This window comes from Metopolophium dirhodum, chromosome 7 (assembly GCF_019925205.1).
Source record: "Metopolophium dirhodum isolate CAU chromosome 7, ASM1992520v1, whole genome shotgun sequence".
In the NCBI taxonomy this organism is placed as follows: domain Eukaryota; kingdom Metazoa; phylum Arthropoda; class Insecta; order Hemiptera; family Aphididae; genus Metopolophium; species Metopolophium dirhodum.
The window spans coordinates 21,149,191-21,176,541 of NC_083566.1; the positions used below are offsets into that span (position 1 = coordinate 21,149,191).

The following is a 27,351-nucleotide window of genomic DNA, read 5'->3' on the forward strand; positions in this document are numbered from 1 at the left end:
CTGATTGTTATATTCTGTGATAATATTATGTATGTAATATGCAGTTTGTCATCATTGGTCAAATATGGAATATTATTTTCTTATCATTGTTTGTTTGTTTTAAGATACATTTTTTATCTACAGACTATGACAGTATTGAGTATGACTATTGACTATTGAGTGTTGAGTCTGTACTGTCTCTGTGTCTCGGTACTCTCTAGTCACTACTCTAGTGACTACTCTCTTGTGACTTGTGTGAAGCATAAAAAAAGATAGGTCTGAAGTCTCTTCTCACTCTACTCACGTCTGACTAACTACTGTCTACAAAGTCACAACTCATTAATTCTAAAAAGACTCGCTATTTTTTTAATTTTCATGCCTTCATGGTTTGTTTATTTACCTGATTTAGAAAATAAAAAGTTGAATGCAATATTACGATAAAAATTCTACTGGTTGTAAATTAACCGGGTATTTCAATAATAATTTGACTTGATGCCCTATGTTATGTTGTGTTATTAACTATTAGAATGTCAAATCTGTGTAGAGACGATTTCGATTCGGGTCCTAAACATGTATTTTCTATTGAAGACGGTCTATGGCTAGGTAACAACAAAATATCACATTGTAATGCACATTTTTATGAGAACAAATAATAATAAAAATGCTACTATTATGCTACTACTGTATTATCTAGAAAAAAATCAACATTTGAAGCTATAATATTTCATGTTGTAAAACTTTTTCTTCATTATTAATATTTAAATAGATCTGTTTTCGTATTATATTTTAATAAGTTATAAAATAAACTGATCAACATATTGTTTTAATTCAGGAAACTTAACAGCTGCCATAGATTTAACATTTTTACGAAGCAACGGAATTAACTATATAATAACGGTGGATTCTTGTCCATTGCCAGAAATTATATTAGATTTGAGAGACATTAATGTTAAATATATACAAGGTAAATACATTTTCATAATGAATTCATTAGTTAAAATTATTTTGAACTGGCCTATATATTATATTTTATATTCAATTAGTTATTAAACTGCATTCCTACTATATCAAATAACCTAGATGGTGTATTCATTATGTCTACTTATAATTTAGTTGATAAATTTAAGGTTTTAAAATTTAAATAAATTATTTAAATTACACATATTTATAGTTACCGATATGGATGGAGAAGATCTTTTAAGCCATTTTGATAGCGCATATGAGTTTATAAAAAAAGGTCAAGAAAAAAGTTCTGTTCTTGTTCATTGGTGAGTATACAATTATTAAATTAAGTATTTATTGTATAATCTATAGGTAGTTAATTATTTACCGTTCCAAAGCATTTAGCTTAGACAAAAATAATCTGACTTATAGAAATTTAAAAATATAACACGTAGGTAATCTTGGTATAAATATTTAGTTTAAATTTCCATATTTATATCTATCAGTATACTCTATAACCTATTAAAATTGTATTTAATCATATTAAAAATAAAATGTATTTATGTACTTTTAGCTATTATGGAATATCCAGAAGTGCGTCAATTATAACAGCGTATATTATGAAGAAGTATAAAATTAGTTTTGATGATGCTTTCCAAAGGTATGTAGATAAATATTTATTAGACAATGACAATATAACAGGGTCAATCTGCGACCAGCATGCCGTCCTAAAAGTTTTTTTTTTTACCATTAGAAGACATATTATGTTCTAAATATATTTAATAATTTTTAAGTGTTTGTGATTGAAAAAAAAAATAATTATTTTTATCGGTGGTTTATCTAGGCTTTTTTTGAGGTGGGGTTACAAACACCCCCCCTGGACACGCCACTGGGAATTTTCAAAAATGAATATTAGCTACATACTAAAAATAATAAGTTGTGTAAATTATTTATAAGTCATGATATATATAACCTGTTGGCTTCTGGTGTTTTATAGAATTTTAAATATCATATTTTTATACTACTTTCTTAGTAATTAATACACATTTTGTAGCATGCTTTAAATAATTTTGACCTTGTCAACCAAATCAACCCAATAATAGATATTTAGTTGTTGAATATAGAATCATTAACTTATTTCTATTGAAATGATGTAAAAAATTAATTTGTTCCAACAGATTATGGCTTGTTGTTTGCCTTTTGGTTTTTAAATTTACATACCTTATTTAAGGTTGTTTATTAATTCTTATTTTGTAGTTATATATATAAATAATTTTAATCATTGTTTTTTATCAAGAATTAGATTTTGCAGTAAGTACCTATAGTGTAGGCAGTGTAGCATATTGTAGTAAATGCAATATTATATAGTTATATATAATATAAATGTGATACGTTTGTATTATTGTTTATCCAGCAATTATTGTTAATATTTATGTATGGAACGATGAATATTGAATACAAACATATTTTATTACAAATTGAAAATAATAGGAATATATTCATAAGTTTATCTCGACCATTGTGAAGAGTATTAAATTGGACAGTGAGCATATTATAATACTTGTTAGTTGTTACAACATTTTTCAAGACAATTATTTCATTAGTCGTTAGATACTGATAAGTCATAAGTGATTTCAGTCCTTAATTTTATTTTATTTCTGTAAAAACATTTAGGCATAATACAGTATTATTTAAAGAAATAAACAAAAATAACTATTAACTATTGATTTTTTTAGAGTTAAAGTTAAAAATGCAGCTGCATTGCCAAATATTGGTTTTCAAGCACAACTTAGTTTATATGAAACTCTGGGATGGAAAATTGATAAAAACAATATGCAATTTAAACTGTTCAGACTGAAAATAGCTGCTAGAAAAGTAAAAAAAGGTTTGTAATTGTATTGAATATTAAAATTATATTAATTGTTATATACGTGGTGCTATAAGTGTATAGAACAAACTATACTTATAGTTATGAAAATATTAAATATATATTAATATTACATAATATTATTATTTACTTTTGAGTCAAAACCATAGAACAGTATCAATAGGTTTGTTCAGTGGTGCAGGAACGCCAACGTTTTCATGAGCGGTGGGGGGAGGGGTGAAACATAAAACACCTAAAAACTATTATATATTTATTTGTGATTTATAACAGAAAACCTTTCTTAATATTTTATTCTTTTAATGTTGATATAGGTAGTATATTATAATATAAGAATTATATATAAATGTAGGTATTGATATAATTATAGTATAATATAAATATAAATAAATTGAATATTAAAAAATGTATCTACTTTAATATACTTTAAGTTATATTCTAAAGTAACAATAAATAAATAAAAATTACTCAATATGTTTATTATGTATTATTTTATAAATTTATTATTTATTATTATAACTTATAATAATAAATAATAAATCTATAATAATAATAATATCACGCACATGCATACATTCATGATAATGAGACTAATTTTGAATACGTAAACGTATAAATTAAACATAATTTATGATTGTATACTCTTTAATTTTAATGTAGGAGGAGGGGAAGGATACTTTTGCCACCTTGGATTATATCTGAGGGGTCAATTGCCGACTCTAAATCCCCTTCTCCGACGCTACTGGGTTTGTTGGTTTCTAATTAGAAATAAACAATAATTAAAGGTTAATCTAAAATCCTTAGATCATAATATACTACTATATGATCTAAACTAAAATCTAAATACTTTACAAATATCATTGTCAGGGGTTTCATTTCAGAATTTTGCATGGAATTCTAATGAATGTTACAATCATAAGCTGAGACGTGTTTAAAAAATGTACTATCAGATTTAAAATGTATTATTAATCATGACAACATTTTAACAATTAATTATTTTTTCTATAATACAGATGAAATCTAGTAGGTAGACTCAGGGGTTGGTTTTTGGGTCAGCTGACCCGCAGTTTTTTCTCGTTGTTATGTGGCCCTTATGTCCCTATTTCGACATAATTACATAAAACTGTTTTTATTTGAACAAATATTTACAAAAATTATCATTTGAAAATTGTATACAAGACTTTACACAGGGCTTAATATAGTGTCATACTTTTTAAAAGTATAATAATTGTATATTTTACTAAACAATAATCAATATCTATCTACTAATAAACATACCTACGGTACAATTAAAAATTTCATAAAAATGTTTATAAATTAACATTAGGTAATTATAATTTTCAGTAATAAAAACTTGTGTGGGATCTTGTATCAAATTTATAAATTAAAAAAATTAAAGAAACAAAATAATTTGAAAATGTTCATGATTTTGATGAATATTGTAAAACAAACTGTGTATTTTAATATATTTTATTTGCTAAAAGAACAACTTATGAAGTACCAAACATTATATTTTCATGGTTTTTTACCCACTAACATAATTTTTATCCTGCATAAATCAAAAAAAAAAAGTAAAACTACAATTGCCTATAAATAAATAAAAACGGCTAAAATATTTAAGAAGACGCTACTCAGATGTTTGTTGTCTCCGTCTTACAATAGTATACAACATAGCAAATTTTCAGCAAATCACGTTTAACTGTGTTAGTTTAAAAATTAGAGTGAATCAACATATTATGAAACTTAATGGTAAGAACATTATCTGTGTTTATATGTGGATTTTTTTTAAATAATTCAGTTTTTAAGTGAATCATGAGCATTTTTAATTTACGCTATATTATATACGCTTAATTTACTAAAAAATTTAACTATCGTATAAACCCACAATCAGATAATGTACTTACCATCAAGTTTCATAATAAGTCGATTCACTCTAATTTTTAAGCTAATGGAGCCAAACGGGTTCTCCTGAGCGTAAATTTGTTGTTACACACATAGGCGCAATTTCAATTTTTGACTTGGGGTGGCTAAATATATTAAAAGCAATGGGGGGCCACAGCTAAGTTTGGGGGGAAGGGCTTAGCCCCCCAATTTGTGCCAATGGTTGCACACTTGTAAGATGAAGACAACAAATAGCTGTGTGGCGTCCTCCTAAAAATGTATATATCATGTTTAAAAATTGATGATATAAATTTTAGGAAGAAAATATCAAATCTACAGTTCTTCGTTTTTGAAAACCAGTATTGTGTTAATTTTCCTATTTTCTTTAATTTTAATTTTTTGTTTTCTCTGATAATTTTCAAAAATCCTGGAATTTTTTTTTACTTACTTAAGTACCAACTATAACTATATAGATTCAATTTTTTACCATAACCCCCCTTGATTTTTAAGATCAAATCATGTTTTCTGCTATAAAATGTGTAAAAAAAAAAATACACATCATTGTAAAATTAATTAATTTGTCTCAGAATCTAAAATGATAAATTTATATTTTTGTTCTAGTTAAAATTTTGCCACAAGACTGTATTGACGTTATTAAAGGAGACCCATCTCTAATATGTGCTAGACCAGATCCAAAAGTTTATCGATGCCGTAAATGCCGGTATTATTTTTATTATAATAATTATTATTGTTTATCAATCATCTGTTTAAGAGGACATGACATATATATATATATGTGTTGTCGTCTCCGTCTTACAAGTGCGTAACATTGAAAATGTAGCTCTGGTAGTTTAAAAATTAGAGTGAATTGACCTCTTATAAAATCTAAAGGTAAAATTATTATCTAGGCAACCTAATGGGCTATTTATTATATTTTAATTTTAAAGCGAGTTATGAGTATTTTAAAATTGTAAATTGTTTGTACATCTTAAAATACCCGTAACTCAATTTAAAATTAAAATATAATAAAAAGCCCACGAGGTTGCCTAGATAATAATCTTACCTTTAGATTTTATAAGAGGTCTATTCACTCTAATTTTTAAATTAACATGTGTTCTGTTGAGCTTACAATTTGTTATGTTACACACTTGTAAGACGGAGACAACACATGTGGGTATCACATCCTCTTAATAATATTATTATTATTTTAGAAGGATTTTAGCTTTACAATCAAATGTATTACCCCATTATATCAATGAAAAATTGTCATGGAAAGATTCAAAATTATCATCAGATTATTCAAGCTCTCAACTATGTTCAGACACAATATTTGTTGAACCAATGACTTGGATGTCAGTAAGCCAATCTGAAAGTGGAAAGATCAACTGTCCAAAATGTCGATCTAAACTTGGCTCATATAGTTGGACAATGGGATGTCAATGTCAATGTGGTGCCAAAGTATCTCCAGCATTTTATCTTGTGCCATCTAAAATAGATTACAGTGGATTTTTGCAAAATGTTCAGGCTACTGTTTGAAAACCTATTTTCTTAATAATGAATATCATGTGTTATTCACTTATTAATAGATGTTAAATAATAATAAATTATTGATACTTAAGACAATAAACCCAATATTCACAAAACCAAAGATCCTTTTATTCATAAAAGTAAAAATTAGGTAAATAGCGTTGAGCGAGCAGCTTTTTTTTGATATGTTAAGTTTTATAACTATTGGGCTGGTGATTTTTATGCCTTACCATAGAAAATATTGAAATGACGGTCCTCTTATTATTACTTTATTATAACAATGTTTGACAAATTTTATCAGTGAAAATACATTAGACTAGTTATATTTTATTTAAGAGTTTGTATGTAACTGCCAACAAGTTCAACCTAAGTTCTTTTATTGAAATTGTAGCTTACTAAAGGACAAATAAGTATTTTAAGTTTAAATTTAACAGAAATCTGTTTATAAGTGTTCATAATAAAAATATTAATAAAATGTAGATTGAAATACCTATATGGAAACACTTTTTAACCTTATTTTAATATATATATTTTTTTTATCATGACTGAGGATATAATATAACTCCAATAAAAATATTAAACGCCAAATTTTGGCGAGGTTATCATAAGGTATAGCTAATATATTTTATTAATTTGGTTGATAATTAGCTTATTTAAATTATTCAAACTTTTAAGTTTTAACTTATGACCATTTTTCTTGTACATATCTTAGTATTATAATAAAATAAACATTATAATTAATAATGTCAACAATATTTTAATAACAATTTCCCTCTTTTAGAGTATTTTGTTTATATTATATTTAAATCACTGTCAGTCTGATATAATTATTAGGACATGATTTCTATACTTATTATGTCACCTTATATTTTATTATGCTATAAATGGGCAATATACAGGATAGTTTTTTGATGCAAGACTATCATATTTTTTGTTTTTACTTTTGGAATGTTAATACTTACATTTTTAATTTCATTATATTCATTATATAAGAGTATTTCGATATATAAAAGTCAAGTTTAAAACAATTAGTTGATTAATTATAAATTATAAGTAGAGCTCACGTTCTTATGCACTAAACAATATCTTAATAATACAATGCAATAAAAACGGTGAAATATGTAAAAAAATTTGAAATAAATTGACATTTATGTAATAATAAGAAAAACATTTACATAGTTTATTACTTCAATAAATATTAAATGCAAAAAAAATTATTATCATTTGCTTAAAATCATTAAAATTTGTAAAGATTACTGACAAAAGTCAATCGCATAACAATCTCAACTCTACTTATATGTATTTTATGTTTTGAAGAGCGGAATAGTGGACTAACATTTTCAAAGGTATATACCCCTGTGCTACTAGCTACTAGTCTTTTCATACTTATCAAAAATTTGAATACGTGCGACTTATAATTTATAACCACTTATTCAAATTTTAATTTTGAAATATTCAAAAAAATATTCTGCTTTGCGATATGAAATTAAATAGGTTTGTTGTCATTTAAAAGCTTAAAAAAAATGGTATGTTATGTTTGAAATAATTAATCACTCTGTATAATAATTTGAGACTTATATTATTGGACAAATACATTCCTCACATTTATTATTTAAATTTAAAATGTTGTATAAACAAATTAACATAATTATTACACTATTTCAGTTAAAAATATTATTCCCAATTTAAATTATTTTTTTACAATTAACATTTAATTGAGTGAATTTCTAAATTATATATTTATTTATATATTAACCTAAATATTGTTAATTTATAGCACTAATTGCGGAACTAGTTAAAATACAATTTTAAGGATTATTTATTTATTTAAAATATTGATAGAAATTCTATATTTTGTTATGTTATAAAAATATATTTTTAGTACATATTGAAAATACATCACTTAATTATTTATAATTATATGTAATATATAAATATATGTATGTATACATTTTTTTATTCAAATTATTAATTATAATAGTGATATTTTAAAAGGGTGGACAACAAAACATAGTTAATTATGATAATTTAAAATAAAACTATATTACTGGCATTCAACATTGTTTTTCTCGAACTATTCGTAGTTTTTTCTTATACTCTGACAAAATACTAAGCAATTTAAATGGATGATTCCTAATTTCTATTAACAATTAACAATTTTCCTAGTTAAATATTCATCTAAATTAAGAAATAGGGGTACAAGAAACTTTTAGTTTTTGATTTAACCAGACTAAAGACTAAAAACAACATTGTACACTTTTTACAAAATCAAAAAGAAAAGTATATTAATGTAATATTACATTAAATGTTAATTAATTACCATTTATAATTATGTAAATAATGATAAATGAAAAAAACAATGTCATTATTTGATTGTTAGTTCTTGTATTATTTATGAACAAATATGTACTAAAGCAATCAAAAATGTATATTGAGCAAAGTTTTTTTTACTCCGTCTGTACTTGTCCAAACAATATCCGAACTCATTTTAGAAGATTTTAAACAATTTAAAAATTCAGTAATTGAACCACCAACACCAAAATAATAATTTTTGGCAATTAATAAAATACTTCCAGATGGTTTTAATTTATTTTCAAATAATTTGATAAGCTTCGTATAGTTGTTTACATTGTATATAGTTTCTGATGTCAAAATGAGATCATAGGTATCTTCATTAAATGTAGTAAATGATTTCCAATCACCTGAATAGTACTTGCAAACTTTTAACCTTTCTTTACAGTTTACTAATACATTGCTCATAGTTGTATTGGTTAATACATCTTTATTAAAATCTTGAAAGTCGACATTCCGAGCTCCAGAAATCAATGTAAAAATTCCTAAAAGGCCAGTACCACAGCCTAAATCTAAGACTGATTTTTCTTTACAGTACATGGTGTTATTGTTTAGATATTCTAAGAGATCAAGAGTACATTCCCAAAGTTTAAATCCTCCTTCATAAGTGCCAGAAATGAGATCCGAATTGTATGTATTAGGAAATTCTTCAATTAGTTTTAAAGACTTATCTCCAATGATCAATTCTGTGAATGGCAAAGTGGCCAATGTATAAGAATTAGTTAATTCTTCTGTTTTGACCACATGGTCATCATTTTCATTAGATTCAGACACGTCAAACTCATCTGCATTAAAATTGAACTTGAACATTTTGAAACACAATTTTATCTGAAAAATGAATAAATGAAAATATTATAATATTAATATTAAAATAATTTGTTACAATATTCTGAATAACATTTTAATCTTAGATTTTAACGACTTATAATATAAAAAATAAAACAAATTATTATTAATTTTGATTTTCTTAAGGTGAACCAAAATGTTTGTATAAAGAAATAGGAATGTAGAATCACATAATTTCACAAATTGGCATACTTATAGTTGATATAATTGATATACTAAAATATTTGATCACAAGTTGATTTGTTATAATTCCTCTGAAATATTATTATTTTCTAATTAAGTATGAGTTATAAAATTTGATCAAGAAGTAACAGATGATGAATATACACCAATAACTACAATTTAACCATGTGTAAAATAAATTTTAGCAATTAAAAACATTTTGCATTCAAAATCTGTATAGTAAGAATAGTTAATATTTATAAAATATATGAGATTATGGCATTCATTTAATGTGGCCTTTCTTAATAACAGAGATAAAAATACAACAATTCCAACTATCCAAAGAGGAGATATAACGGGCAGTTGGCAGGACAATTATAGTATCTGATGAATGGAAATCAGACTTTAGTCTTCAGTAAGAACAATTATTTATTATTCAGAAAATGTTGTAAATACTGTAAATGAAGCCTTATACACAAACAATATAATGATAAGTATTAAAATTTAAAATCTAAAGAAAAATGTGTAGGATGTTATTGAGATTTGAAACTAATGAAAATTACTATGCCATTTAGCTAAATGTTGGTACTATTCTATACAAAAGTGAATAGCATAATAATCTTATTCGTACATAATCAGGAAATGAGATGGATGATAGTTTTTTGATTAATGGGTTACTGCGAGAGTTTAATTTAGTATGAAGTTTAAAGTAATATAATTATTTTAATTATTAAGGTTAGGAATTTACATTTAATAGTTTAAAAAAAGTATATTGTACCTAATATTGTTCCTTAAAAACCATTCCGATAAACTTATATCTCTGTAAGCCACATATAATATAGATACTAAAATAAAAAAAATTATTCATCATTAAAAATTTAAGTAATACAATTTAGCATAATGTTACTAACCTGCTTAAAATAATAAAGCTTTTTTTACATTATACAAAAAAAACTATTATTTCAATGAAAGACAAAAAATAATTCTCATATGAACCAATAACTTCACAAACCAGGAGTATTAAGTAAATTAATAGTGCACAGTTTAAATTAAAATTTTAAAATTATTAGATTTTAATTTAAATTTAATATTTCAGTTAACGTACTTGGTTTGTTATAAAGTTAAATTTAAAAGATAAATTAACCCCTTTTCTTTTAACTTACACTTTTCAATTTTTTAATGATAATCATATTAAAGATAACCACACTACCACAGCCTTAGATCATATATCTAAGATCAACTTGTTTATATATCTGTGAAGATAACACAAGTTTTTATTTTGCTTATCAGTCTTGACAGTGGTGCCATTTAAAAATATTTTGTTTTTTAACCCTTTACTTCAATATTTTTTTATATTTTTACTTAAAACAACTTACTTAGCTACTTACTAAATCACTTCCTCGTCATCTTTAATCCTTATAACTTATAAGTATAAAATATTGAAATGACAATAGTTTTAGCGTTCTTCAAAAAGTTATCAACATTTTTTTTTTGAAAAAATTTCTGGTAAAAATAAAATATAAATGTTATAAATACATGGCAGTTATTAATAAAAATTACAATAATATATTGATAGAAATAAGGAAATGTTTTAGGGAACTAGGCATAGACGAAACTAGGGTTAAAATTCTGGGGAGGGCTATAACCTACCTAACAAAACTAATAATTTTAAAAAACCCATATGCGGCCTATGTCTATATTAATAAGCACATTTTTTTTCTGGGGGGGTAATAGTAGTCAGGGGTAGCTTCCCCCCCCCCAGCACCATCGTTGGGCCACTGGTACTAGGGTAATATTTATTATCAATGATATTATGTACTTTTAACCACAGGTTATACTCTATGTTTCTAACTATATTATATCTTAGCTTGTGATTATTATTAACTTGTGAGTTGTGTTTATGAACAATGACTTAAAAATTATTTTAAAGTCATATTCATAAAAAACTTGATGAAGATCATTTGTACTTAGGTTCAACACAGACGTGCAACAAGGAAAACTGGTACCTGCATTTATCATATAAGACAACAATAATTTTACTATAATAAACAATATGTAAATAATGATATTTATGTATTAACGATCTACTCCCTCAATCATTCATTATAAACAGTATAGAAATTGTGTAAATACCTCCAAAAAGCTGACATTTTTTTCTATATATAGTTTTATAATTCTGTAAAAATTAAAACAATTTTTCAGAATATTTACCAAAATTATTTATTTTTATATTTATTATGTTTTAATACTTTATCTTTTATAAAATATTAATTCAATAATATTATCTCAATAATCTGTACATTTTATAACTATAAAAACATTAAAACAACAATAACCGATTTTACTTTATAATTTGTACTTACAAATTATTTTTACAGCATCTTAAATATCTGGAAAATTTAATATTGTTAAATTGAGTTTAAATGTTTAAATACACTATAGTTTGTAACACAAAATTATTTATAAATAGGTATAACAACTATATTACACAACATAGGTTTGCTTTTTTGCAACAAATATAAATAATTTACAACATTAAAAATGTTCTGAAGTAAAATTGATTTATTTCATTATTATTTGACACTATAATTATTAATAGGATGTTATACCCTCATGTGTTGTCTCTGTCTTACAAGTGCGTAATATAGAGAAATTTTACGCTCAGCAAAACCGTTAATTTAAAAATTAGAGTGAATTGACCTCTTATAAAATCTAGGCTATATATCTTTAGTATATTTTAATTTTAAAGCGAGTTATGAGTATTTGAAGATGTATAAAAATTTACAATTTTAAAATACTCATAACTCGCGTTAAAATTAAAATATAATAAAAAGCCCATGAGGTTGCCTAGATAATAGTCTTACTTTTAGATTTTATAAGAGGTTCTAATTTTTATACTAACGGAGCTACACGTGTTCTGCTGAGCGTAAAATTTGCTATGTTACGCACTTATAAGACGGAGACAAGACATGCGGGTGTAACGTCTTCTTAAGGACAAGTTTCTTATGCAAAACATACATTAGAATATGTATATAGTTAAGCATCAACAATTTCAAAAACATGCAAGGAAAATGCATACATATACAATGTTTTAATTTGATTTTTATTAAATAATTAAAATGGAATTAAAAGTAAGTTATACATTTTATATTGTATAAAATATTCAGAATAGTATAAATTATATCTGGCCATCAATTCAAATACTCGAAATAGTCCATGACAATCAAAAATATAATCAAAACATTGAACAAATTTAAATTATTTGAAATAATGTTTATGAAACATACAACATTTGTACAGTTATCTAATGCAAAGTCTGTAGTTTGGCCAACTCTACAACTTGTTTTTGTTATCTTATTGGAGCCATTTCATCAGTATAATGTTAAAATGTTTTTATTCTATAAGTAAATAACAAATTCTAAAAAAAAATACTTATTACCATTTATTAGATATAAAAAAAGGAGGATAAGTAAGTAGTAGGTATCACTGATACGCAGGGGTCGCGATCGACTGGTCAGTCTTTAAAAAAATATTGGGCAATCGTAATACAAATTAACTATACCATAATCTGTTGATCAGGTATGCAATTATAAACTTAAATGCTCTTTTACGCTTTATATACAAAGTAAAGTATTTATCAGCGAATAACATCACAATTTTTGTAATAATAAAAGAATATTATTATGCTGCATGTAATAATATAAATAATATACCTAAACAAATAATTGTCGAACACCAGATACTTAACATTTTGAATGTAGCCCACTTTTTGGGAAAGGTTGGCGATCCCTACCGTAAAGTGTTAAATTTGAATGATAAAAAAAACTGTACCAATATATTTCCGATATTTTTCAATTAATATAATATGAACAATTTATGAAACACCTTGTATTAATTTTCAAACTTTTTGACTAAGCAAAACAACAATTATTTACACATTTATATAAAAATAAAATTTTAATTTCCATAAATAGTTAAAAAAAAGTCAAAATATTTTAAATATCTTATCTTGCATGGAAAATGATCATATAAACATTTGGTGAAACTATCTAGTATTAAGGTCATTTGTTTTTGATTTACTACAAAAAAAAACAACATTTTTCTATAACTGAGTATTGTGCAAAAATTCCAGTTTTTTCTTAATTTTTCTTTTGTCCGCTAGCCAGTAGGAAATACTTAATAACCTAATTTCCATAGGAGATATCAAGACAACTATGTTTGGTGGGCTAGTACCTACTAATATTGAAGTTTATAATTCTACTCACCCATTCAACTTATAATCAACATCACTATAACAATTATTTTCAAATTAATTGGCCATTATGTACAGTTATTCAGTTTTTCATAAATGGGTAACTAAAAAATGTATAAATCAAATTTATGGGGGGTATATGATCACCCTTTCCCCTGAATTTAAAAACTGTGTTTCATATTGTTTAATTGGTTTAGTCTATATTATAGACTATAGATCATTTGTACTTCTTTGAATATAATTACCGAATTGTTTCAATTAAATTAAATTTTGTCTACTAAACACAAACAATGCCATTATTATTTCAATAATAGAAAAAGATATTATCAAAAAATTAATTAACTTAGTTAAATTCTTTTAAAAAAAAATTAACAATTTATTAATAATATAAATTGATAAAATAAGTTATGAATTGGATATTTAAGAGATTAATTAATAGAAATAACACAATCAAAATAATATTGAATAATATATTACATTATATATATACTTGTAATTCAAGAAAAACGATGAGAAATCAATAACACTTAAATAAAATCCTCAAATTATAAGTTAATCATTAATGATCACGCTAAGAAAAAAATTGTATATATAATGATATATTCATGCAAAAATAACACAAATTTAACATTTACGACTAAAAACATATACAGAATTAAGTATTAATATAAAAATTAAAATGTGATTTAACTTATTAGCATTATTTGTACATATATAGCCCCAATTTCTTACTTTATTTTTATATATTTTGATGAAATATATTTGATTTACTTATTAATAATTGACCGTTTTTCTTTTTATTATTTACTAGCAATGGGCTCTTGAATTTATCAAAATCCTCAAACACCCTGAACTTCGAGAAATTTTTTTTTGAAATTAATAACTTTGAACTTGAGCAGTAATTGATACTATTATAAAATATATAATAGTTTAATTAAAAATGTGTAAGAAGAACATTAATAATGAATATAAATAACTTTAAATCAGTCACAACTGGTTTATTTATGTTTAAAATTAAAATGGATGAATCAATTAAATTTAAGTGTGAGTGAAAAATGGATTCAAGTTTGAGAAAAAAAACAAAGTTAGAATTTGAATTTGTGATAATTGATGTTTGTGTCATTCCTATGAATTATTATACAAAATTATTACTTATTAGTTCAAGTTTTAATTAGTATAGAGATGATTGTATGGTTGTTCATAAATCATATGAACTTGAATATTAGATTATAATATGAACGCCATATCCCTTAAATTTATATTTTTTATAAAGCTTCTGATATTATACATTAATGGGATAACTGAATCAAAATAATTTGTATATATATATATATTTGAAGCATATTATTATTTAACATATTAATAATTATTTTAATCACTAAACCTTTCAATGCACATAAATACATAATATATTGTTACTAATAGATAGCAAAAAAATATATGTTTAATAAAAATAGAATTTATTATTTATTATTACCTTTTAATTAAGTATTTACAACTAATACCTTTTGTAAGCTTTAAAAGAAAATTCTAAAAACTAATAGCCGTGTTTTATTAGTTATCTGACTTTTGAATGTGATGATAATATACTTACTACTTTCTTTTAAAAATAAGGATACGATAATCTAATGTAAACTCCTTATTACATTAAAATTAGTATATTTTGTATACTATAAGTTGTTACTCATTTCCTAAAATTGTAAAATACGAAATCAGTTTGATATCTTTAATACAATAATTATTAATATATATTTTTATTTGATACAAATCTGGAAGTCAGGTTAAAAAAAATTATAAATATTGTACAGTTTTTCAATTTTTACATTATTTTTTATTTTTTTATTTTTTTTAACGAAAGACAGGAATAAACTTAGAGTTTGCATAATGAAAACCTTATTTGATAATTGTAGTAATGTGTATATTTAACACACAAAAAATAGACTAAAATATTATGCATAATTATGTTTAAATAATTAACACTGTTATTATAAGTTAAAAAAAATTTTCATTACAAGTAACTATACTCAATAAATTATTACACACTATGATATATCCTAAATTAGTTAGACATATGCTGAACGATCAAACACAAACACAAATCATTAAGATGGTAGTTGGACTACAATATGAAATTTTTTATTAAAACTCAATTAGCTAAATGATCCATTACTCCTAATTCTAAATAAGATATAAAACACTATCATTAATTCTCATATCAATCAAAAAAAAAAAAAAAAAATTAAAATAAAGTAATTAATATATTTATAATTAATTGTTAATACTATCTATATTCTAATGTAATTTGTGGATGTCATCTAAACCTATCTCTTTATTATTTAAACCTAACTTACTACAAACTCTTTAATTTGGAAAATTTGCTTACAGTTCTGAATAATACTGACTTTTAATCTTTACTACTTTTTAAGAATAATTATCACTCACACAAAAATGTTGTAATCAAGACACAAATGAGATAGAAAAAAAATTACACACAAATCTTTAAGCCTAAGTTTCCTTTCTTTTTTGTCAATATAAACTGAGGAATAAAGTTTTAAAAAAAGATTCCTGATGACCTGCACAAGTTTAAATTTCTGCGGGTTGGAATTCTCCTGACCCAAACCCCTTACGTAACATTTTGGGTCAGCTCATACTTTTTTTAACCTGTGCACAAATAAAACAAATAATCTACTTTAAACCTGTTTAATAAATACATGTTTATAGATCTAGTCACGACTTAGAGCCAATCGTACAACATTTCAATAGAATAATTTAACTGACAATTTTTGATTGATACATTTGATATTTACAACTATACAATTAATTAAGTAATACATTATTACAAATATAAATTGGTTTAACTGATAATTTAAACCAATGACTACAATTTGTAATAAATAATAAATAAATATTTTAAATAGTAGTTGCTAAAAATTATTAATTGCATATATTAGGGTTTTAAAATTAAAAAATATAATTTAGATTTTAGGTAGTACTAAATAATAAAAGGTTGTACATCTGAATAAGTTTGTACACACTTATAAATATAATTGTTTTATGAGTTAAAATTTTTTTTTTTTGCTACAGTTATATGATATGTTAGACTAAAATAAATGTCAATATACTTCAGAAGTGTCTTTTTGAAATAACTCTTTAATTTATAAATAATATAATGTTAATAAAATATAATATAGGTAAATAAAGTATTTATTGTAATTAGTGGTTTTATAAATTCTATGTAATAATGGCTCTAAGCGTAAAATCAAAATGTGTATATTTAAGTTTTATAATACAATTATTTATGTTAATAACAGATAAAGGTTAAAAAGAAATTTAATTTACCTTAGGTAGTTAGTATCTTCCTCTTCCACCTCGTCCAAAAGCACCTCTACCACCACGACTTGGGTTTCCAGGACCTCTTCCAGATATTCCTCTTATAGGGCCACCTCCTCTTCCACGAACACCTCCTCTTCCCCTTCCACCAAAACTACTTCCTTCACCACTAGCAAAATTACTGCCGCTAAATCCACTACTAAAATCATTGTAACCACTATCAAAACCACCTAAGAAATAACATAAAATAAAATTAGTATAATAATAAATAGTAATTACAATTATGTATTACTATTGTAAGGTCCGGGTCTTGCAGCTCCACCTCCTCGCAAAGGACCATTACTTCCTCTTATAGGTCCGGCACTAAAACTTTGTTGATAGCCATCGCTGAAACTATTATCCCAAGCACTAGTTGATGGACCTCCCCAATTACCTCCTCGAGAACTAGGGCCTGACTCCCATGGGTCAGGGTCGTTACCACCTGAAATGTTATACAATTTATATAGAATAAATATGTATGTATTATTTACAAGCAATATATTATAAATAAATTTAACAATTTTTACTTCTCCATCCTCCACCTCTTCCAAAATTTCTCATTGTTGGTTCCCAGGCACTTCGATTATCACTACCCCAATTATCGGCAGAATTACTGTTATTTCTAGCATTTACTCTAGCCATTTCTTCTTTACTCAATGCTTTTTTTACATCAATTTTTTTCCCTTTTATTATATGTGATCCTTTTACTGTTAAACAAAATTATATGGTAAAATTAAAAAAATATTTGAATGAAATATGTATACTTGAAACTTACAACATATTTTATCAACTGGATCATAATCATCAAATTCAACAAAACCAAATCCTCTTTTTTTGCCCGTTTCTTTATGAACAACTAGAGCAGCAGAAGTAACATTACCATATGGAGAAAAATATTCTTTTAAGTCTTCTTCGGTTATGCTGTCATTTAACAGACCCACAAACAATTTTTTAACCGTTGCCCCTGCTTCAGGTTTTCCAATATCCTATTAAAATATATATTTAATTAATTATTTTATCACAATTCAGTAATATTGTATTACAGTTTTTGGAACAGCTCTCTTTGGTTCTACTGTCCGACCATCTATCTTGTGAGGACGTGCACCTTGTGCATCATCAACCATATGAGCTGCAGCATAAGTAATGAAGCCAAATCCTCTTGATCGTTTAGTCTGTGGATCTTTCATAACAACAACATCCATGATTTCACCCCATTGTTCAAAATATTTTTTGAGATTTTCATCTGTAGTTTTATAGTCTAATCCACCGACAAATAATTTACGTAAATGTTCAGGTTCCCTCTAAAACAAGAAAGTAAATGGCTTATATATATATATATAAATTTATGTTTGTCTGTCTGTATTTGTGTCCTTAATGCATTTCCTAAAAGGCTGGACCGATTTCGATGACATTTTTTGTGTGTGTTTCGAGTGGTTCCCAGGATGATTCAGATTCACAATTGGACCGGGTAGGTCCAACAAAGGGAGGTACTCAAATGGGGATTTTGAGATTTACAGTGGAAATAATTGTTTATAAATGCTTGCTATTGGTTATAGAAGAAATAATTAGTAAAAAAATATAGAACAATTTATTATTTTATTAGTTTTCATTGGTTAATTGGGCAGATTAGGATCAAGCAAGCATTAAATCAAATTTTTCCACATTGATTACCAGGGTGGCTGAGTTGCATCCAATAGGAGTTTTTAAATTTTTTGAAGTTGTAATTTTATACATGCAACAAAGTGCGCGGGATCAGCTAGTATTAAATAGAATACATTAAATTTGTATTTGAAGAAAGTAAAATTATTTTTAAACATTGATTGAAGGGTTAACAATCATTGGGTTGTATAGTTTACCTAGGTTACATAGGTACATGGTATTGAATGTATTAAACATTTTAACAGTACATAGTAAAATTGAAAACTTCTTGCTAGGTAATTCAATGTTTTGATGTTTTTATATTTTCAAAAATATGTATGGTTAGAGTTTAGTAATGTTGTTTTAAACAATACTTCCTACTAATTGTAAAATTAGAAAATAAATATAATGTCGGAAAAATGCTTGAGATACTAATACTATACGTAATATTTGGAGGATAAAACCCTATGGTCAAAATCCAAAAGTATTGCCAACTATACTAGAGTATTGCCATTGTGTAATAAACAGGTAACAGAAGTTATAACATACCTACCTAAACATCAATAATTATTATTAGGAAGACAATTTAGAAAAATTATAGTATAGTAGAATAGAACGAAAAATGTGCAGAATGTGTTCTATATAGGTAATAACAAAATATAATCAAATCTAGAAATCAGGTCAATTTGTTGTTTGTACAGTTATTTTATTGTACATTAACTTGGCACTTGGCAGAGAATTTGGGTCAGAGAAAAATAATATTTGGTCTTAACTAATTTCTTTAATTAACCATATTAGTATGATAACAGAAATCAGATAAAAATAGAAATAAAAAATAAATTATATATAAATAGTATATTAATATATTTTGAATTATTGTGTTGTTATGATTTCTAAATATATAGATATTATCAACTACCTAATTAGTAGAAAAGCGTGGCAATAATTAATTTTAAAATAGTAAAAGCAAATAATTAAATAGGTATTTTACGATTCATAAATTTCTTTTCGATGCATAATAATTATTGATGTTGATGAGGTACCTAAAAGATTTATTTAAAAAAATTGTAGTATTTTTTTTTTAACTGCAGCGGGTAGTTAATAAAGCGTTTGAATTTATTTGAATGCAAATGCAAATTACAAATTGCCTAAATGAATTGTTAGAAACTACCTATCACAGAAATAAATTGACATAATTCAATATTGTTCATCATTACTGTACTATGTACATAAACAGTAATATTATCCAGCATTTATAACCTAACAATATCACAATACAAATTGAGAAAACCAAGTTTTTGGTATTACTTTATTGTAGGTACGCTAACCAAAAGTTACATATTCTTATGGTATACAGTTTTAATTAATTATTTTAGCAGATCGATTGGTTATTCCTTATTCTTTCTAATAAATTACAGTTGTAGCCCATTTTTAAACATTAAAGATAATAATTAAATATAATTTTCATTAAATTATCAATTTATAATGTGTTCTCTCTTCAAAATAGAGAACTAAACATATTTAACATATTTACAATATTAAACACAATTGTCATGCATCAAGAAATTAAAAGTAATTAATTAATTTAAATTTGTATAATATTACCATGTTTACGAGTCGTACAAATTATCTAAAGTGGATGCGAACAGATATCGTTTAGTTAAATGTTTTGGTAGTAAACGTCAAACGAAATAAAAAAATTAGATATGACTAGTGGACTAGTGTTAAAATAAAAAACCAATCAATAAAAAAAAAAGACAGATGTGTTTTAAGACTTAATATGTTCAAAACGAGAAGAATTCTACTTCTACAATCCGCAGGATTGATTAATGATTATAATTATTTAATAAAATTTAAATCACAAAAGCGTCAGGCACTCGGGCAAGAATGAACTACGAAACTTTAAAACGTAAACACTAAACACTAAAGTCTATAAAAAATAAAAAATAAACACAGAGTTGGCGAGGAGTTATCCATTATCCAACGCCTTAATGCCTTATGTGGTGGCAGCGATCAGTGTAGTCACTACCAGCGGAAAACTTCAGCACGGCGACACTGTGATCGGACCAATAACAGCTTGAAGAAAGCGCGCAACTTTCGTTTAAACTTCAGTATAAACTTTACTATAATAATTTATTTCTTATAATATAATGGGTATACAGTATAGTGTAAGAAAAACTAAAAACCGCATGATTATAACAAGGGGGATACGGGAGTTTTGGGACACAATATACATAAGTATGGTTTATAATATTAATGCATTATGTAAGCACCTTGTACATATACATAAAGATTCTAATAAAATGTATAAGATTAAAAAAAATGTTCTATGGTGCATTTTTGCCGAATACCGCTAATTGCAGTGCCATAGCCGTGGAAATTTTGTTTTTTATGTGGTGAGTCGTGGGCACTATTAATGGTTTTCTCTAGTTTTTGCAATGATAGAACATCTAATTATGAACCCTTTGCCCATAAAGTGTTAATTTTGTATGCCTAAATATATTTATACTAACAACTATACCTAATGTATATTAACATTATTTTCTACTAATATAGATTAATTTATTCATTAAGGGTATTCGATACCGTGATTTTCTGTTTTTGTTTAACACACGCGCGACATAGTATTTTAGACGTGTTTTTTGTCAAACATTCTAATTGATCTATTGAAGCGATAAGAATTGTGAAAACAGATTTGAACTTTTCGTCAAGTTTACTTGAAATCGACTTTCTCAGATATTTGATATTATCCTCCAAATTCCTAAAAATGTCATATTAAAAAAAGTATTTAAAAATGTTCATATTTTAATTTTTGGAGAAGTTAAAATCAAAAAATCAAAAATGTGGGACAGTCGATTTCAAGTAGACTTTATGACAAATTCAAATCTGATTTTAGAATTCTTATCGCTTCATCAGATCAATTGGTATGTTTGGCAAAATAAAACGTCTAAAATACTATGTCGCGCGCGTGTGTTAGACAAAAACAAAAAATCACGGTATAGAATCCCCTTAACATATTAAGAATATTTGTATATTATAATACCATTACGTGTTGTAAACGAAACATTTCATTTTTTGTTCAATGAACTATCAAGAATAAACACTATATTAAGGCTGTTCATTTACACCAATACCTAACTAATAAGCGGAAAAGAAAAATAAACTTCCAAAAGTCCAATTTTAATTTTAAAAAAGGTGGGCAAGTGGATGTCACTCGAATGTACAGTACGTTACAAGTGAGTCACTGTAATGGATTGTGTTAAATTTGAATTCTATTATATAATTTCATTGTAAAAGAAAAAAGATTCTGAGCGAAGATGGTCAGTCAGCCTATGATATTACTAAGTATATTTGATGATATTATTGTGAATAAAGTAATTTATAATATATAACCTATTTACGTGGAGCCTTGTTTTAAACTTTCAATCGTTAGATATAAAATTGAACATTTTATACATTTTAAAATACAAAATAATTATTAAATTTTAAATTTGATAAATGTTGTCAAAATTTAAAATTTAAATTCTTATAAAAAAAATTGTGCCTATGTATTTTTTATATTTTTCAACTGATATTGTAACAATATAACAGGAGCTTTGTATTAAATGTTCATGCATTTTTACCTAACAAATAAAATTGTATTGATATTTATAGTAAAAAAAACTAAAAATATCGAAATTTGAAATTATCCGTTAACAGCTCAAAACGATTCAAAATATTTTCAAAATTATATGGTGTATAGAAAATGAAAATATAAACATTCAGTAAAATTTTCATGTATCTACAGTTATTCGTTTTTGAATAACAACAAAATAGCAAAATCGTTACATGAGAAATCCAGTAAATATCAAATGTTGTAAAAATATGAATTTCAAACGCTCATAAAAATTTAATTTGATTTCCTTGTAGACATTTTTGTTTTGATAAAGGTAGATAAACTTACGAGTAATCTTGTATTACATTTTCAAATCTTAGATTTAAATAGAAACATTTTTATCAATTTCAAATTCAAAATAATTTGCACGTATTTTTCTTAAATTTTCGTATTTTGTAAATATTTGAACTTTAAATGCTTATAATAAAAAATATTTAAAATTGTGACTGTGGATTTTTATATTTTTCATCTGTCTTTGAAACAATATATTAGTAGCCTTCTACTAAATTTTCAAACTTTTTAACCCAACAAATAAAATTTTATTGATATTTAAAGAATAAAAAAATATAAAATTGAAAACTGAAAATGTCCGCGAACAGCTAAAAGTAAGTCAAAATATTTTGAAAATATTATGGTATACAGAAAATGCTAATATAAATATTCAGTCAAAATTTCGTGTATCTACCGCGGTCATTTGTTTTAGAGTTACACCAAAAACCAAAATCGATTTTGCCTAAAAATTCCAGTTTTTCCTTAATTTTTCTTTTGTTTTTCTCGGCGCTTTGAAAAATACCGAAAAATATTTACTTTTGAACCCCCCAAAGTACCAACTAGATTAACTTTCCTATCAGAAAAGATACTGTTGAAGAAAATTTAAGCACCAAGGTGTATTTATATAAATACACCTTGTTAAGCACTTTTACTGGCCTAAAAGGTGATAACAGACACAACATTTTTTTTTAAAAAAACATCATTATTGTAAAATTAATACATTCATCGCTCCGCTCAGAATCTAAAAAATAAAAATATTTCAATTTTTTCGCTCCTTGTCTGTGTTTGTAGGAAATTAATTTTTTTTTGAGATACTTTTTTTGAGGTAGGTATCAACGTAAAAGATAATTTGAAAAAAAAAATTAATTAGGTACTTTTATTGTCAAAATTAAAGAAGTGTGATAAGAGCCAGTCAGTCTCTTTTTAAATGGCGGATGGCACCTTCACGTCCTATCACATAGTTAGATAATATTTATAGTTATATAATTATATTTGTGATTCTATAATATTCTATATTATGACATTATGTCTATGCACGGTCTAGTGACTAGTTGTAGTGAGTAGTGACTACAAGTTTATAAATTATATAATATTATCTATATCCAATATTAAAGTTAGTTTAGTCACAGAATATTATAGTTTAATATTATGTTCACCAATTCTGTGGTTAAGTCGTTAAGTGTTTACTATCTTAAATCTCGGCTACTGGTTATAATATGAAAAATAGTTGAAAGTACTTATATAGTAAAGTAAAGCATCGGACAGTCCGTGTTCTGTGATATCATAGTCATAACCACTAACATTTAATATTATACATTTCTACAGTAATTTGAGTGATAGTGTAATACAGTATTAGTATTTACTTTTTACATTTTACTATACATACTGTACACTAGTACACTACAAAACTAATGATTAATGGTATTTTTATATTGTATTAATTAATTGTTCTCATTCAGAGATTTTTAAGACATTTTTGAATTTATTGCCATATAAAATATTTTGAACTTTCAATTTGTATGTAATATTGAATAGTTCAAATTCAATGTTTTAACTCAACTCCTGAAATGTTATAAGTAATAAAATTGATTGCCAGTGCATAAGTCAAATATGTCTTCAGCAACAAAACGTCAAAACATTTTACAGTTGATAAGGAATCGAGAATTAAACGTAATAAAACATACTAACATATATATTTTATTATTCTATTCTGTCAGTTTAATTTAAAAACTATTATTGATGATTAGGATCACATCCGCACAAAGTATGCATTAAAAAGTAACTTGAATTACAAATGTATTTCAAAACTTGGATTACTCGCTCAATTAGAAGGACACCAAGGATGTGTTAATTGCCTACAATGGAATGAAAGTGGAAGGTATATATAAATTATAAACAATTTTAATTTTATGAAAGTGAAGGTATAACTATTAAAAATAACTTATATAATTTTTCAGAATCTTAGCATCAGCATCTGATGACTATCAAGTAATATTATGGGATCCATTTTTACAAAAAGTTAAAACTTCTATTAAAACTTTACACCGCGGCAACATATTTTCTGTTAAGGTAATTAAACACATTGGAGTATATTTTTAAGAAATCTATACTTACTCCATTTGCTGAAAGAATGTAGTTACTTTGTGTAAACAACTAGAGTCGATGAGTGGGGTTTTGTGTGTATACGGCGGTCTACGACTTGTTTTGGTTTGTGTGCAACCACATTCTGTCAGTGAAAAGAGTAAATGTACTCAGTTAATAAAATTGAAAAACTATTTGAACAAAAACTATCTATAATAGATATTATTATTTTGTTGTATTGTATTATATAATATATATTTTTTTTTATATATAGTTTATACCTAGTTGTAATGATGATATAGTTGCGACTGGAGCTGGTGATTGGAGTTCACATACATATAATGTAACAACAGGTAAACAATTAAGAAGTTGTGTTTGTTCTCAAGGACGAATTAAACGTCTAGCTGTAGCAAACGATGCACCTAGTGTTTATTGGTGTGCTTCAGAAGATGGATGCATTAGGTATGATTCGTCTAGTGAATGTGTGATAATGGTTTTTTTTTAAATTTAGCTTCTATGTAATCATGCTATTGTTGTAATAATATTGACAATTAATTATTTGTTGATGTTCATACAGTCAACATGATATGAGAATGAGCCATGAATGTCCTACCGACAAATCTAAAAATACTTTGGTGACTGTATTTAGTATTTCGGGAAAAAGGATTGAAGCTAAATGCTTAGATATAAACCAACTTAAAACTGAGCAGCTTGCAGTTGGTGCTAATGACCAATATGTGAGATTGTATGACCGCAGAATGATTCAATCGCTGTCATCATTGGATGTAAAATGTCCTTCATTTGTCTCGGAGTATGAAGCCAATAATGCAAATAAAGTTAACAATGCACTCCAATATTTTGTACCGGGTCACATCCATTCTAATGATAATGAAACAATAATTCCCAAAAGACAAAAAAATTATGTAATTACTTATTTGACTTTTAGTCCTGATGGACAAGAGTTGTTAGCTAATTATGGTGGTGAATATGTATATTTATATAACTTAGTGAATCGAGCTGATAATGCATTTTTCAACATCTCTAAAGTTATGAAAGTTCCTCGTAAGTTTCTTAATACAATTATAAAGTTTATATGTTACTTAATTATTTGTGTAATTTTAGGAGAAAATGGGGAGGGTTCTTCTACAGATTTAATAGATGATCAAGTTCCTGTTCCTCATTTGACACTACCAGATAAAGTAGTACAATTAAAATTAAAGGTTAGATAGAAGTATACATTGTAAATTGCATGTTATATATTTATACTTATAAAACAGTAAATAAACAAATGTTGTTATAATTTACAGGCAAATTATTTATTTGAAAAAGAAGACTATACTGCTGCTATTTTCCTATATAATGAAGCTATAAATATTCATAAATGCAGTGTACTGTTTTCAAATAGAGCTGCAGCCTATATTAAAAGAAAGTGGCATGGAGACTTTTATGCAGCTCTCAAAGATTGTGTGACTGCATTAAAATTGGAGCCTAGCCATATGAAAGCACATTTTCGTTTGGCAGTATGCCTGTTCGAACTGGACAAGTTTAAAGATTCTAAAATGTATTTAGATCAGTTCACAATGAAATACCCATCATATAAAACTAGTGCCGCATACAAAAGTCTTAATAGTGATTTATTAAATGCACAATCTAATAATAAAGATAAATCTGATGGTAACTACTATAACAGTATTTTTGTATTCATCTGTTTAGTATTATATGTATTAACTTTTTATTGTTTTTCATTAATTATTTGTTCTCTATTTAGGTAAAAAATCGCGTGAAACATCAGATACGTCAAATTTTCTAGATGCGTTACAAATTCAACGAGCCCCGAAAATAGCTTTTGAGAAATACTTTTGTAATCAGGCAAAAGATTACCATCGTAGATATTATGGTCATTGTAATACATCTACTGACATTAAAGAAGCTAACTTTTTTGGAAGGTGAAGTTGTTATTGATAGAATATTATAATTAATTTTTGAATATTTAATTCTTTTGTTATTTATAGTCAAAATCAATTCATAGTTGCTGGTTCAGATGATGGTCTATTTTTTATTTGGGAAAAAAATACAGAGAATAATTTGCTCATACTGAAAGGGGATTCTTCAATCGTAAATTGTATACAACCACATCCTTCAGAGTTTTTGTTGGCAACTAGTGGTATTGATAATGAAGTCAAATTATGGAGTCCATTGCCAGATGTAAAACTATTAAAAATTAAAAAATTATGCTTAAAATTAAATTAAAACATTTAATACAATGTTCTAGGATGTGGATAATACATCTATAATAAATAATTATAGCACAACAGCTATGTTAAACCAAAGACGTATGATGGCTGATCCATTTGAAGTAATATTGCGTAATATGAGGAGAACTGCAGAAGGACCTGACAGTGTTGACTTTGACGCTATACGTGATCAATATGGAATTGATCCATTATCTGAAGAGTTTAATGATTGTCGAATGAGTTGATAGAAACATAATTTTTGTAATTTTTTTTTTAT

General features: G+C 25.6%; 4 protein-coding genes across 8 annotated transcripts; 2 read left to right on the top strand and 2 right to left on the bottom strand.

The window, feature by feature from the left end:
- Positions 1–122: 122 nt before the first annotated feature.
- LOC132949718 (dual specificity protein phosphatase MPK-4-like) lies at positions 123–7,414 on the top strand. The gene is made up of 7 exons (XM_061020743.1): positions 123–582; positions 812–943; positions 1,151–1,247; positions 1,496–1,582; positions 2,658–2,806; positions 5,309–5,408; positions 5,899–7,414. Exons 1-7 carry the CDS (start codon positions 507–509, stop codon positions 6,221–6,223), a joined length of 966 nt encoding a protein of 321 aa, XP_060876726.1. The 5' UTR covers positions 123–506; the 3' UTR covers positions 6,224–7,414.
- A 771-nt stretch (positions 7,415–8,185) lies between these two features.
- LOC132949719 (histidine protein methyltransferase 1 homolog) lies at positions 8,186–11,065 on the bottom strand. 4 transcript variants are annotated; one of them, XM_061020748.1, is made up of 3 exons: positions 10,963–11,021; positions 10,353–10,419; positions 8,186–9,394 (listed from the first exon to the last, which is right to left on the bottom strand). In XM_061020748.1, the coding sequence occupies exon 3, from the start codon at positions 9,374–9,376 to the stop codon at positions 8,633–8,635; it is 744 nt and encodes a 247-aa protein (XP_060876731.1). In that variant the 5' UTR covers positions 9,377–9,394; positions 10,353–10,419; positions 10,963–11,021; the 3' UTR covers positions 8,186–8,632. The 4 variants fall into 4 exon arrangements, with proteins under 4 accessions (XP_060876731.1, XP_060876730.1, XP_060876732.1 ...); XM_061020747.1 differs by lacking the exon at positions 10,963–11,021 and adding an exon at positions 10,486–10,927; XM_061020749.1 differs by lacking the exon at positions 10,353–10,419 and having other exon boundaries at positions 10,951–11,065.
- Positions 10,967–20,802, bottom strand: LOC132949717 (heterogeneous nuclear ribonucleoprotein A1, A2/B1 homolog). 2 transcript variants are annotated; one of them, XM_061020742.1, is made up of 7 exons: positions 20,439–20,802; positions 18,239–18,496; positions 17,971–18,181; positions 17,723–17,902; positions 17,449–17,637; positions 17,166–17,386; positions 10,967–11,077 (listed from the first exon to the last, which is right to left on the bottom strand). In XM_061020742.1, the coding sequence occupies exons 1-6, from the start codon at positions 20,439–20,441 to the stop codon at positions 17,175–17,177; spliced, it is 1,053 nt and encodes a 350-aa protein (XP_060876725.1). In that variant the 5' UTR covers positions 20,442–20,802; the 3' UTR covers positions 10,967–11,077; positions 17,166–17,174. The 2 variants fall into 2 exon arrangements, with proteins under 2 accessions (XP_060876725.1, XP_060876724.1); XM_061020741.1 differs by lacking the exon at positions 10,967–11,077 and adding an exon at positions 15,564–16,487 and having other exon boundaries at positions 20,439–20,801.
- Positions 20,803–23,752: 2,950 nt separating this feature from the next.
- LOC132948843 (WD and tetratricopeptide repeats protein 1-like) lies at positions 23,753–27,319 on the top strand. The gene is made up of 10 exons (XM_061019503.1): positions 23,753–24,429; positions 24,507–24,637; positions 24,717–24,828; positions 25,115–25,302; positions 25,418–25,902; positions 25,963–26,060; positions 26,148–26,514; positions 26,609–26,786; positions 26,853–27,045; positions 27,113–27,319. The coding sequence occupies exons 1-10, from the start codon at positions 24,370–24,372 to the stop codon at positions 27,317–27,319; spliced, it is 2,019 nt and encodes a 672-aa protein (XP_060875486.1). The 5' UTR covers positions 23,753–24,369.
- Positions 27,320–27,351: the final 32 nt, after the last annotated feature.